This window comes from Zosterops lateralis (genome assembly GCF_965231275.1).
Source record: "Zosterops lateralis genome assembly, chromosome: 3".
Classification (NCBI taxonomy): domain Eukaryota; kingdom Metazoa; phylum Chordata; class Aves; order Passeriformes; family Zosteropidae; genus Zosterops; species Zosterops lateralis.
The window spans coordinates 64,841,289-64,856,330 of NC_139764.1; the positions used below are offsets into that span (position 1 = coordinate 64,841,289).

General features: G+C 38.8%; 1 protein-coding gene across 1 annotated transcript in view; it reads left to right on the forward strand.

Annotated features, from left to right (window-relative positions):
• Positions 1–14,207, forward strand: part of ROS1 (ROS proto-oncogene 1, receptor tyrosine kinase) — a 70,046-nt gene extending 55,839 nt beyond the window's left edge. The window contains exons 43-44 of the mRNA XM_083858097.1: positions 3,740–3,903; positions 13,944–14,207. Of these exons, the coding sequence (XP_083714223.1) occupies positions 3,740–3,903; positions 13,944–14,089 (310 nt within the window). The 3' untranslated portion in view covers positions 14,090–14,207. The remainder of the gene's footprint in view (positions 1–3,739; positions 3,904–13,943) is intronic.
• Positions 14,208–15,042: the final 835 nt, after the last annotated feature.

A 15,042-nucleotide genomic window follows, 5' to 3' on the forward strand; every position in this document is an offset into this window, starting at 1 on the left:
AAGCCAAAGAGCTGATGAGCTTAGACTCTTGTACCATCTTTTATCTCTTTTTGTGGACACTCAGCACCTGCACGCAGCTTCTGCCAGTAGCATAAACAGCTTTTTGCTGCTTTGCTAGGTCATTAATGGCATGCCGGAATTCTCGACATTCCTGCTTCCTTCCTTGTGGTTTTGAACCTGTATCAGGACATCAGCAGCCAGTAATTGTCTCCTCGGCACTTTGGCTTGCTCATTGTCATTTGACAAAACAAACCATCAGTGATAGGAAGAGAGTTCAAAGGCCAAAGTACTTCAGCTGAGAAGTGTTTAGGAATCTGTGGTAGGCTTATACTGCAAGTGCAAGTCGGGCTGGCACAGAAACCTTGGGGCTTAAACGTATGAAGGAAGTGGGTAGTTTGGTTGATTTTTTTATTTGGAAGGGGGAGAAATTCTTCTCCTTTCCTCCACAAGTTTTTTACTCCAGGGACTAATCACTTACTTTTCCCCAGAGAACTGTGGGTAGGTAAAGCTTGGTAATGAATTGAAAAAGGGGCTTGGGGATGCATAAATGAGACACATATATTGAAGCATGAATTAGATCTATGAATGTAACTGCATTTGCAGTCAGAGATCCACGTCTGGCACAGCCACCTGGGTATGAGGCTTGCGTGCAAGAGGATGCCAAGGTTTGGACTGAACTGAGCTAATTTAATAGAGATCCTCATAGGCTGTGGATCACAGTCTAGAGAATTTATACATGAGCCAGGACATTTGCTGACTTGAAGCTGCAGTTTCATTGAATGCTCAGTCCTGTGCAAACTTACACAACTGACTTTGACAAGAAATTTCAGTTTGGTAACTAAAGCTTTTTGTTATTTGTTTCTGGGAGTGATCCCCTAGAGGGGATTAAGAGAGTGAGGGAGAAGAAGGCCTTGCACAGAATGCATCAGTTGAAATCAGGGGCTCCTCATCATGACAATTTTTCTCCTTTTCTAAGAAAATCACACATCAGTTGTATTTCCCATTTCATGTGAGAAAAAGATTGGTAATGTCTGTAGCTTCTGTGCACTATAGTGCATTTCGGGAACATTCACAATCTGCCTCCCATATCAGATACTGAATATTGGTTCTTTGCTTTTCCAGGCTCTTGAATTCTAACTAGACCCACATAAGCAACTCTGTTGGACATTTGGTTGTCACGTCCAGATAAAACACAGGTGTGGAGTATAGGTGTGTAGGTGTACATCTAGTGTAAAGATTAGTTCTTAAACCTAACATAAACCTTTAGATAATGTTGTGTTTGGAACTGTCATGTTACATTTTTTCCTAACAGGCTTTTTCCATGAAGTAGGGGAGTCCTCTGGGTTTCTTTCTCATGCTGAAGTGATGCACTATTTGTTAGCTTATATTTGGCTCCCCCCAAATATAGGAATATGTTCAATCTGTCACTTATATGTATCTTGGCATGTCCTTCACCCTCTTTACTGGTCTCATGCATTTCTGAGTTAATGGAAGTTTGTGCCATATGACTTAAAACTTTGGATGTCACGGAGTGCCTCAAAAGCTAAATGTCATGCCACAAATAGCTGCACATGTAAAATTTGCAGATATATTCTGAGACAATATGAAAGTTTTTGTCATTAGAAACCTAAAGCCTATCCAAATTAAACACTTAGTGAAAAATACCAGCACTGATATTTTAAGCCAATCACCAAGTAATTTGATTTAGGAAATAAAAATATGGAATATAATTAAACGGAGAAAATTACAGTACTGAATTATGATTTTGGCAGAAGTTAATATTCTTACTCCATAGCAAAATGGAATGGCTTTATAAAACAGACTGTCCAATAAAAAAATAGTTATTTAGAAAGACAGATTGGTCATAGGAAACAAAACAGAAATATTCATAATCCACACTCGTGATGTTCTTTTATTATAAATAAAAAAGGGTAAATTCAGATTGTATATAAGAAAGCATTATTTTACAATATGAGTGGTGAAGCATTGAAAAAGATTGCCCAGGGGAACTGTGGATACTCCATCCCTGGAACTGTTCAAGGCCAGGTTGGATGTGGGGCTTTGAGTAACCTGATGCAGTGGAAGCTGTCCCTCCACATGGGTGGTGATCTTTGAAGGTCCCTTCCTTCCCAAAACATTCTAGGAGTCTGTGACTTATACCTCATTTCCTATTTCTTTCTTGGTCAGTGGCTGGCTCTTTCTTCCACAAGGCTCTGATCATGAGAGCCCAAGTGCCAACCTGATGAAGCACAGCACCTGAACTCACATTTTTTGCCTGTATATCTTACCAGCCAGCATGACCAGAAAGAAGATTGTTTGGCTTCTAGCATCCAAGGCTGGATCAACATGACAGACGCTTTGATGGCAGCAGAAGGAAAACCAGTTATTTAACCTTATTTTGAGTCCTATTCAGTCCTTTTCCTTCTATATTTCCAGTGTCATCAATACCCAGTACATCTGAAAGTAAGCAGATAAAGTGATTCAGAGTGTTAGGAAGCCACTACCACTTTTTAGATTCTTAAAATGGAATTTCAAAGTTTCGCTGAATCCTTTTGAATAAAACAGAATTACTCTGTCCAACTTGAACACTACAAGAATACAGGTTGATGAAAAGTGGTTTTGAAACCATTTTTCTACTCACATTCTCACTTGACACTAATGTTTTAATGAAAAATATAATTGAAGAATCAGAAGTCAAGCAATTCCTCCCAGCTGTCACTAAGGGCTTCTTAAGATGCCCAGTTGTGGTGAAGGGCAGCAGTCATTTTTTTAAGATGGATAAGCGAGGATCTGAGCAAGGCAATTCATTCCACATAACAGATTAACGCCTGGTATCACGTAGCTGCAGGTCTGTAAGATGTTTGTCAGGGGAGGTTTTGAACTTAAGGCTTAGAGGTAAATGCTCCACATTCCAGATGCAGCTTCCTGAACCAGCCTTTCACTGGCTGTTCTCTGGTTTTGAGACTCTTAAGACCTCTTTCCACTCTCAACACTTAGCCTGTCCAGGTGTTGGCTGTGTTTTGGTTTTCAGCCTGTCTCTCCCTGGCTTTTGTAGGATTTGGTTTTGTGTAGCATAAACTCACCTTGAGCAAAGAATAAAAACCAACCCTATCATTTAGACAAACAAGAGGCAAACTTTCCACTAAATGGTAGTGATAGTGTTGTACAAGGTGGGCTGGAATCCCTGCACTCAGAGGAAATTCATGCCATTTTTGCCTTTGGAAAACTTATTCCTATTTGTTTTGATCTGGAGGTAGAAGTTGAAATTAACTCATCCTGTGCTGGAGGATTTGCCTTGAACTTTTTCTGAATGTGAGGTCGCTTGAGTTGAAGGAGGATTAAATAAGTTGAAAACTTCAGGTTCGTTTCCGATGTTACTTTTTTTATTTTTTTATTTTTTTTCTGTGAGAGAATTTCCTTCTTGTCTGCTTTCTTAGAAAATATTCCTGATTCCTTCAGTGAGAGCAGATGTTCATGACCTATGTGTCTTTTTAAAAAATGTTATATCTGCTTCTAATCTCAAAAATACCCATCTTCGAAGAATTAAAATGTTTCACAGTAATTATTCCTGACTTTAATTTGATCTTTAATTTGTTTTTCATTCCCTCAGCAGCTGATGACAATCTTTGTACCACACGGAAAATTTTCAGGCCAAGCTTGCTTCTCAGATGTTTAATGGGAAGTGTTGAGATGAATGATTCTATTACCATTTTTGTTTGCATTTAAATTTTTTTTCCAGATGTGATTTAATGACAAGATGCTGGTCCCAAGAACCTCACAACAGACCTACTTTCTCTTATATTCATGACAAACTGCAAGAGATAAGACACTCTCCACTGTCCTTCATACACTGCCTTAAAGAAAAAGAGGCATCAACTGGAGTCATCAATGAAGCTTTTGAAGGTGAGTCTGGGCGAGCACTCACTACTCTTGTGGCCTCTGCCCTGTAAGCAAAGAGCTTTTCATTGCATTTGACACTGCCTCAAACTCTCTGGCTGTTAAATGGAGATGGCAAAGATTTACCTCTATCATGCTGAACTTGTAAAGATTCATTGTGTGCCTGCTAGGTACAAGAAATTAGGTAAAGGATGTGTAAGATTACCAAACAACAACAACAACAAAAGGCCCAAATGAGGTTGTAATTAAGCCTGACTCACAGAGACATCCAATTTGCATCTAAATTCTTGGTAGTTCACAACCCTGTCCCGTATCGATGCCTATGTTCTTTGCAGAGCCAGGAGAGCCTTAGTAGGCTTCTGTGTGGAAATCTGCCCCAATTTCAAAGACATCTGCCCCCTCTCCATCAGCTAAACATGGCCATTAGGCACTTCCTCTAGGAGTATTAAAAGTGAGTCATAATTTAGGCACCCTAGTGAGGTAGTATTTATCCAAGCCCAAATCATGATCGATTCTGGTCTTGCCTATGCTCTGCACACTGTGAATGAATAAACTAAGTGATGTTAGGGAAGACATACTTAAGATATAGGACACATCAAATCTCAATTATACAAGAACATAATTAATATTGCGAAGGCAGGAATTAAGAAAAAACGTAATGCTAAATTTGAAGTTGTCTGTGCAACTGGGATGTAAATCATCTAAATATGGAATTGAGCATCCTGTCTGGGCCAGAACAGCAATCTATTCACATTCTGCAGTAACTCCTGACCAACTAAATACTGAAAAAAAGTGAACAATATTCGTAAACAATGTCATCTGAATTCTACAAAAAGAACATTTTTATCAGTTGAAATATTTCATTTTTGTTTCACAGATTAATTTTTTCATTTAGTCTGTTTGCATGCTATGGTTTTATAATGAAAAATATTGAATGGTAAAAGAACTATTTTTGGTTCTAGAAAAACCAAACCTGATTGTTTCTAAAATATCTAAAGGCTTAGTTTTGGTGGTGATTTTTTTGTGGGTTTTTTCCCTCCCTTCACAGATTTTTACTGAACTAGAGACTCACCCTGATTTGCAAATAGTTTTGATACTTCAGTGCTTCATGTTTTCCTAAAAGCTTCCTGATCTATCCTAGGAATTACACAGTACTCAATCCCACAACTGCATAGACATTTTTCTTCAGGATACTGTCTATAGTCAATTCACTGGCATTGCCTAATTGTCACTTAATTCGATATTTTGCTAATCTTTATCAATTGGTGAAGCTTTACAAACGTCACATTATTTCCATTGTGGTTTCTCTTTATGTCAAATCTAGTCTGTCCATGGCATGTTTACATTACAAGACTAAAAACTTTATAAAGACATGAAGGGACCAGCACAGATAATATATCATTTCATGCTTTTTTAACAGTTGATTTTGCACCCTTATACTATAATAAAAAACAATTTGCATATAGTGTAATTCTTTAGTTTCTTTAAGGGTATTTTTGCTCTCAATAACTATATTCAGGAAAGAGATATTTAATCTGGCACAAATGTAAGCCTGGCATTTGCTCAGGGAAGGACTACAGCCAATTAATTAGCACTATGCCCAAGCTAATAGGCCTTTCATTTTGGATGGACTTTATCTCACCTAAATGCAGCTGTCTACAGGCTAGGAGTCTCATCTAGGATACTCTTCTAGGTAGCTCTGTACTCAGAAGAAAGTGACATCTGCTGGTTTTTGGGCACAGGTCGTAGCAGGAAAGGGGCCACCTTCTGCCTTCTCTTCACTGATGATGCCTGGCATCCAGGTGACTTGCCATATTTAATTTGGTTCACATAGAATCACAGGGTTGGTGAGATTGGAAAGGACCACTGGAAGTCACCCAGTCCAATATCCCTGCTCAAGCAGGGTCCCCACAAACACATTACTCAGGATAGTGTCCAAAATACATCATCTCAGCTATAGTATCTCAGACTAGATGTTTAATTTTCAGATGGCTACAGGAGCACAACATCCACTGGACATAGGGCTGTAGTGATTCAATTGCTTGCATCCACTCCTGAGCTAGTTTGGTTTCCTGGCTTACACATCTCTTCTCTGTGTTCCCTAACTCCACAAGCAACAGACACATGAAAACTAGTGGAGTTAAGAAGTTCTTGTGGCATTACATCAATATCAGTAAATCCAAAATTTCTAGAGAAGCCTATCTTTCTGCCGCTTGGAGCTGGGCAAAGGGGCTGGAATATTGGTTACTGTGTTGGTGGTGGAGCAGGCCTGGCACAGATGTAACCTGAAAGAGTTTTAGTTTCAGTGCAAGTCTCTGTCTTGCATGTGCCAGATAAGCCTGATCTTTCTCCAGCTGTTAACTTGCTCAATCTAAGCAAATAATTTCTTTCACTAGGATGACAAAAATTTGTTCTTAATGTAAGAAACATTGTTTTGCCAAAATTTCAGGTTTTGACACACACCAGAGGTCACAGGGAAAAAGCCATTGTTTCGTTTATTTGCCAGGAACAAAAGTTGTATTATTGGAAATTACCAAGTTGCAAATGAAAACATAGATTGAGGCTTCCATGAAAAATGTCAGCTTGAAGAACAAAAAATTGAAAAAAATCCATTTAGTGAATAAAATATGGTAGTATGATGGACTTTAAGGGTGGTCTTAATAATAGCAGTATTCCATAATGTATGTTTTAGACAGATAATTTGTTGACAGCAGTCATTTTAAAACCATTAAACCTGTTTATAATAACTTGGTTGGTAAAATCTGACCCACTGTGATAAGCAGGGCAATTCAGCTTAGGCAGAGTTTTGGCTCTCAGAACTTCTACTTGGCACACTCTCTTTCTGAGCCTCGGACCTTTCCTCACCAGCTTCTATGTTCCCTCTTCTGGCTTCCCCCTGTTCTTCCCTTTCCATAGGTTCTGCCCAGCTGATGTTACCCCAGACCCATTGCTGGATCTGCATTGGGAGAAGAAGTCAAAGCAACTGTTTTCATGCTTCCTTTCAATGTTTTCATGCTTCAGGTCTCAAAAGTCCTTCTTAACTTCTCCTCAGGTTCATCTGGTGATTCTCTTATAGGAAATACCCATCAGGAAAGAAGATAGCTTGAATTTTATTCATCTACATATCATCCTTCCATTTAAATGTATTTTAAAAGACTAAAGACTTGACTAGCTCTTTACATGTCTATACAATGCACATACATATTTTCCTGTGTAGTCATAGTTCACCTGTAGGTTATCTCCCTCTTTCCCCACGCACAATTTAGTAAACCCATTAAAATATTACACTGTTTATTTGACTGAAGCCCTAGAGTCCTCATGATGTCTTAATGTTGCTGGATTATCTGATCAGGGACACATGCATGTTAGTTTTCTGTAGCTCTTCTGCTTTGAATTAATTTGACTGTTTTCCTGCCTGCAATGTAAATCTCACGCAGTAGAATTCAGTGAGATGTGGGCTCCAGAAGTGAGATTGATTTAAGCAAGAAAAGGACATTCAGTTTCTAGTTGAGTTTTCAGACTGAAATGTATGCTCCACTATGACCTGTCAAAAACAGTTTGGGGCATGGAATGTGTCTCAGACTGTAAATTGCAACACATTGTATAATAAGTTAGTGATTTTTAAAATTTGTATTCATTTCTAGCTGGGACTAAGTCAAGTATTTCTTGTGTTCGTAGTAGTAGTAGTAGTAGAAAGATGACAGCCAAAACAAATAATCCAAAAGTCTGTTCCATGATGGATTGTCCTTGACAACATTTTCCAAAAATGCTACACCGTCATTGGCCTTTGTGTGTAATGAAACTCCAGTCATGAGCTTCCAGCCAAGAAATGCTTGCTCTCACCAGGTGACCTAGTTCCAAAAGAAAGAGACAAATGTCAAGCAAAGTGAAATTACATGCCTCAAAATAGCTAAGATAGTTAGCTTACAGGGAATCATACATCTTCCAAATTCTATTGAGTCTTACCTACCCACGGCTAGCGACACTTCTAGCAGGTCCATACATGCTGTTGGTGATTTCATAGGTGGGAGAGCTGAAGAACATTAGATTTTCTCAATAACCTCAATGCCAATGCAGTACAACACAGAGATGGCAAGTGTGGGTAAACCAATACAGACAATTTGTAGTAGAGAGAATGCTAACAGAATAGCATGGGGATGGCAAAAGGGGCACAGGCTGTGTTATTGCAAGAGTTACCCTTCTAAAGCAGGTATCAAGTGTCAATAAACATGCCTGAGCAATACCAGCAGCTCTGGGCACTACTGCACTGGAAGGGAGGGAAGAAAACTCAGGACCAGGGTCTACCAGTTTAGAGTTTTTCCATCTTGTTCTGACAGGCTTTCCCAAGACATTGATTGTGGGCTTAAAGTAGCAGTAACAATATTTATCTGAGTGAGGGCAGTACTATCCAGCTGGAGGACTGAGACATCGGTGGGTTTTGAATTCAATGGGAATTTACTGAGCATAGGCCCTGTCACCAGAGTTCCCATTCACTGCTGAAAGATAGTCTGTTCTTCCCCCAGTTCCAAGAAGCACAGCATGCTAGAAGGACAGCCCTGCATTGCTGCATCTATTTTCAGGCATCAGTTTTTACATTTGCACATATAAGACAGCACTATAGCTTTTCAGGTCCTGTGAGTGCCCCTTTGCAGATGGAAACACCTGTTTGATTTGGCAAACACTTTTCCTGACATCGGACAACTGGGCATTAAGCAGCTGGAGTGACTTCTTGCCTTTATGACCTAGAAGGACTATTCTTATCAGTGCTGCTCCTCACAGTGCCTTTTGGACCTATATGGAAAAGATGTCTAATTGCTCAGAAAAAGAGGCTCCTCTGGCAAGAGGAAATGCCAGGCAGTTGGAGAAAATCCAGGATAAAAGACTAAAGACTGAAAGGAATCATATTTGGCCTCAAACCCATGATTTTTAAATTCCTAAACTGGAGATATTGCTTGAAAAATATGGGAAGATACAAGAGTTAGAATTTAGGAAGGTTTCTTTTTTTTTTTATTTTTTCTTTCCAAAACCAGTGTATTTATTTGTTCAGAAGTTCAGGTACTTGCTAAAACTGTCATTTGTATTTTTTTAAATCTCTGTACAAGATGTTACACAGAGAGGACTTGACATTAAAGCTAGAATCAGTAATTTCATCATCAATTATATGTTTGTACTCTGTCCTGGCTGAGTTACCTGTTTCCTCTTCCCTATGGAAGAGTCATCTGTTTATTTTCCTAAACCCAACTGCCTTTTAAAAACTGCTCCACACACCTCTCTGAATGTAAAGTAATCACTTGGGCAAACGGAAGCTTCTCTAAAACAGATGTGTTGATAAGAGACATTTTTAGAACCTTGTATCTAGTCTCCTTTGTATTTTTCTGAAATTTAGTAATCCTCTTCCTCACTTAGCTTAGTGAGTGGCTGACCCAAAGCCTGCAGAGGTCAGAGAAAAGGCTGCTTCCAAAAAAGAGTGTGTGGTTACAACACTGCAAGAAAAGGGGAGCTGGTGGTGTAATCATTTCTTATTTGTACTCCAGACAAATGGTGTTTAATTCCAGAGAGTGCACACGAGCCATAGGATGCTGCAAGTGAAGTCACACCAATACTTTGCCATAGAATGAGGGAAAAAATTAGATGGTATAAGACTGTCAGAGCTGACATTTGTGTAGACAGATATGGATAGATAAGGCAACTAAAACATAAAAACTACATTTACACTGGATGTCTAGGCTTTTTGACAGTCACCAGAGACTTGTAGACATATTTGGGGGATGTTAATGTGTAAAGGCAAGGATGTGAATTAAACATCTCCACAAAGCAATTTTCTCCTCCTTTCTCTGTTAACTGTAAAGACAGTCTACGCAAGGAGCTTAAATTGGACATTTGAGACATGGGTGGTTAAAACTCGATAAAATGAATCCTTTTTTGTAACCTGGAGAAAGGGAGTGCTTTCCTATTTGTATAGCCTTACTGTGTTGCAGCAAATGTGGAACTGGGTGATTTTTTTTGTGCATTTATATTATAGATTTTAATAAACTAGGTAAGAAGCAGGTTTATATCTGTAATTGCTATGACAGTAACTCTTGCACACAGAGATTTCAGTACACAGTTTCTAAAAAATATATTAAAATAAAAAGAAACACACTACTTCAAGCAGATTAGTGCAAGGGAAATGTAGGGTGAACAAAATTCTCACTTTTAGCACTTTTAGTGTCTGACAGAATAGCAAAGCTCTGTGAGTCATCCTCAAACCATGCAAGATCATATGCTTCATTAGGCAGGAAACACTGATACATAATACAGAGTGGAGTATTAAAACGGATATATATTTGTTCTATTTATATTCTTACTGGCTATGTGCAGAAATTGAAACACAGCCCCTCCAGCTCCAGGTGGCCATCAGGTATCAGGAAAATACTCTCTACATAGGAGCCATCTCCTTGAGCTAACAATGTAGCTGAGGCAAAGAAGTGAAGTTTGATAGCCAACATTTTCACCTTTAACAAAGACATGTCATCAAGTGTTTCTCTTGACTGTGTTTGCTGTGGGGGTATATCTTTCATCCATGCCAGTAAGTCTTGTTTATTGCCACATACATTGTGCAGCTGTGACAAAGGAAGGAGTATGTATGAGAAAAAAAGGAGGATATCACTGAGAAACAGTAAATGTGGCTGGACTTCCAAATACCTTGCCATACTGAGGGTGCTAAGCATCATATGGGATTATGTCACCCGGAATTAGTAACGTCTCAGGCTGGCTACTTAGCTGGTGTAAATTGGTTGCACCCCATTGGTTTCAATGGAACTTCATTAATTTATGCTAGCTGAGGGTCTGGCCCTGAAATAGCTGTAATATAAGATCAGCATCTCTAGATCAGTTTATTCAGTCTCAACCAATCAGCTTTTCTACTGACATTCTTTCTCTTCTTAAATGTTGTCACCTTCTTGAATTAAAACACCAAAACCCCCTCATCTGCTTATCAAGACATCACAAAAATTTGCACCCTTCCAGGCAGGATTTCCAGACATGTTGTGAGCCCCCAGAGTTTACCAAGCAGGCAAGGAAAGGCACCCTATGATTGTCAGGCAGGATCCACAGCCTGGCTCGGCACTGTGGCTGCAGGAAGCAGCCGACTGAGATGCTGGGATCGGGAAGGGGAAAGCACAGATTTTATCAGGTCAGGGCTGGTCTTCTCAGAGGAGGCTAAGCAAGCAAATTCCTCATTAGTATGAGTCAGACCATTATTGCTCCTTGTGTCAATTAATGTGGGGCTCTCTAGAGTAAGCTTTTGCCTCTCCCTGGAGAGAGGTGTAATTAATTTAGCTGCAGCTTGGCTCAGATGTGCTTTGTGCACAAGTTCTAAGCACAAGCTTCAGAGCTTTAAGCACAGCTCTACTAGGAAAAGTGTCCAGCAAGGTCAAAGCCACATGCATTTAGGACCTGAGACATGTGTCTGTGCAAGTACAGTGCTGAGACTGAACTTGCCATTTTAGCTATCAGAAGCAGTCTGCCTGGGACAGCAGAGAGGTCAGTGGGACCCTGCTTCTCAGTGGGGTACTCCTCAGCCTGTACAGAGCTCTGGACTGACAGAGCAAGCCTGCCTCGTGCTCTGAGATAGGTTGTTTAAAGCAAACGTGGGTAACTCTACACTATGCAGCAGTTCACAGTGTAGACAACCCCTCAGAATTTAAGCCTGTAGCCATGCTGACTCTCCAGCATGACTTCAGATTTCATGAAGGTGCTCCTTGGACGTCTCCTCTTGGGGTGTTTTGTTGACTCAGCCCAGCTTTGCTTGTGAAATCTGAGGGGACTGCATCACATGGTTTATCCTGCATTTACTCACGTATAACCCAGCATGACTGTACATCAATCAACTAATTTTAGCGATGTTAAAACTGAAAAGAAAATAATGATATCTCATAAATATACCAACCTGCCTCTCCACTCCAGTTTCTCTCTGTCTTCCTTCAATTTCTTAACATTTTTGGGAGGGCCTTCTAAAGATTATTCAGAATTCTCTGGATTAACTTATGGCTTCCAAGGGTACTGGTGCTGCTTCTAGTCCTCACATTTCTGGGGGAATTTCACAACATATCATGATTTTTTTTTCTTCACTCGCTCATTTTTAGTATCGTCTGTCTCCATCCATTCTTCTCCTCCAATTAAATGAGCAAAAATAATTTGGTTGCTTTGCTGACTTACAGTCATCATTGTACTATATAACTCGAGATCTTTGTGTAGCTTCGCCTTGTACAGCGGAATGGTGCTAAACTCTCATCAGCACTGAACACTGCACTAAGAGGTGACTCAACAGTGAAGGAAAGGGCACTTACAGTCAAAAATGTCACTGTGAAAGTGGCAATGTATCTTACACATGTCATGTCACAGGAGAAAGGTCATCAATATTATATTCTTCCTCCATCATTGGATATGATAAGAATATTCTGCAAAAATAGTATTTCTTCCGTATTGCATTCCCACAGCTCAAAAAGTAAACCCAAGGCAAGGTGTTTGATTTTTTAGCTCTTTTTTTTCTGTAATGAGAAACACAGTGGTGCATAAGTTGAAAAAGGATTATAAAATTTTATATATTCTGTAGTTCTTCAGACCTGTTGGGGAAAGAATTAGTAATGTATCTATATATCTGGTAAAAATATCTCAGTGACCTCATACTCACATTTGTGTAAACATCACCTCATCAGTTCCAGATACTTATACAGGAAACAAATCTGAATGCTCCTCTAGTGTTCTATACTTAGGCAGGTCAGCCGGCATATGTCTGGTCTGTAAATACCCAGTTTTACTTGGGCCCTTATTTTAAGGTTTCCTTCTTAAGAGTTTGCTGCAAACATCCCCTCAGCATTCGCCTGTGTCCCTTTTCCAAAACAACTTGTTCCTGAAGGTTGCCATTAAATTCAACAAAAAAACAACGGCAAAGAAGAGCTGAATTGGTTGGTAAAGGCTCAGTTGGAGCTGAATTACTAAATATGGCTGCAATAGCCCTGAACTGACAAAGTGAGTATCAAATGATTTTGCATTGCTGACAGTCACTGTGGTGTGCAACCACAGTTTGCTCTGTGTCCCCAACCCCATCTTGCTAACAGGTTTCTAAAATCAAAATTCTCTTTCAGACTTTTTCTGATAATATTTCCTATGCTAATGGACTCTAGCATGTGGAACAAATTTCTGACTTTATAGCCTGGGGAGATGTGTGATTATAGTGACATAATAAATTGTGTGTTCCCTGCTGGAGTAGCACAATGCTTGTGATTCCTTTGAACAGATAAACCTGAACGTCACATGCTTTATTTTTCAGTTATGAAGCAAAATAAGGAGGGAGTGTTATAAAAGAAGGAACATGTTACAAAAATAAATGCAAAAAATAGTAGCAGTTATAAATTGGGCATTTAATAAAATAGTTTTTATATTTTCAAAAAATTATATCCCCTCCAATAGATTTCAAACAACTATGCATATATGAACTGCATCAAATTAGGGAAAAATGGAAAGTTTTTTAAAAAGTGTAAAACACATTGTATCGCCAAGTTTAATCTTCTAGAAGGGCAGAATACTCAAGAGACAGAAGTCTAGACTAGTCCTCCAGAGAGACAGTATATAATGATTTTGTAGATAGAAAACTGCCAATGTAACAGGACTCTTAGCAGTATTATTAGCAGGATTACTACAAAGGTTCAGATTAAAATCACTTTAGCTTTATGCTTCTTTACAAGGAAAAGAAGCAAGTCATGTATTCATGACAGTATTGCTGCCTCTGAAGGTACAAACACTGATAAACAACCTTTCCCGAGTGATTTGCTTAAAGTCATGGTCCACACAGAAAATAGCAGAAAATAAATTTGAATCATCATTCTTATGAGGTCCAACTTTCTCCAACAACTGTCTGATTTTGTTTGCTTTCTAATACTATATGTATACTACTGGACTGTTGTATTTCCCTTTTTTCTTTTATTTTTAAAAATATTTTTCCCTCTTGTTTTCTTTTCTCTTCTCTTTCTTTTTTTTTTTTTTTTCCTTTCCTTTTAATGCAGATAATGATATCCCATGTGCAGACTCAGACAGCGTTCCTTCAGCCACGCTAATGGAAACAAGGAATCAAGAGGGCTTAAATTATTTGGTACTAGTCAAAGAAGGAAACCCAGATGAAGAATGCATCAATTCTGCTGAAATTAGTTAAGTCTGGTTACCTCTGTTTAAGAGAGTGAAAGAAGATAAAAAACTCTTTGAAGAAGACATAAGCCAAGGAAAATCTTCTGCATGTCATCATACTTACAGAAGTGTCTGTAAAGAAAAAAAGCAACTCTTTAATAAAATTACCAGAAAACACAATAAGGTCCAGAATGGTGTGTATCAGGATAAGACAGCGATTAAATAGCCTTTGATTTTCTACGTTTTGTGGTTTAGGTGATTCACCCGATAGTTTAAAGCAAAAAAAACATGTATCAGACAGTAAGAGATTTTCTTGTTGTATTGATTAAGTTTATGAAATCACATATGCCTCAGGCACAAGGCAGCCCTTCCAAAAAGGTAGTACTGGTTTGCTGCTTCAAAGAACAGAACAGCTCATTCATGAATAAAACCAAACAGTTGAAGTCTAGATTCACTGTACACAAACAGGATTTTGCAAACTGAAAAAATGACATAAATACCAAACTCCAGATCAGAAAGCAGTTGAAGAAGGGTGATCAGGTTGTCCACTGCTACAGGTGGTCTGTTTCCCTACTTAATTTAAGCAAATGTTTGCAATCATCTTGCATATTGAGTTACACAGCTGTTGATCTGTGAGTCTGGACAGTCCTATTCTCTTACACTTCTTCTCCTTTCCTTTTTGAATGTTCATCATCCTCGTTTATTTTTTATCAGACTGGGTGAAGGGAGGTACTCTTCCTTGGTTTGGTTTGTTTGGAGACCAACTCAAAATATATAATAAAATTTATTTAAAGAATTATTAAATAAAAGATAGCAATAAGCTTTTTCTAACCTTTCATCATGAGCAGTGGTTTGCAAATTATACAGAGATATTCACTGACATATTTCAGGAAGCTACAAACATGCTACAATTTTATGCAAATATTTGATAATAGGGCACACTGGAGAGTACTAAATGTTCTTTCTGATGTCAGAATGTAT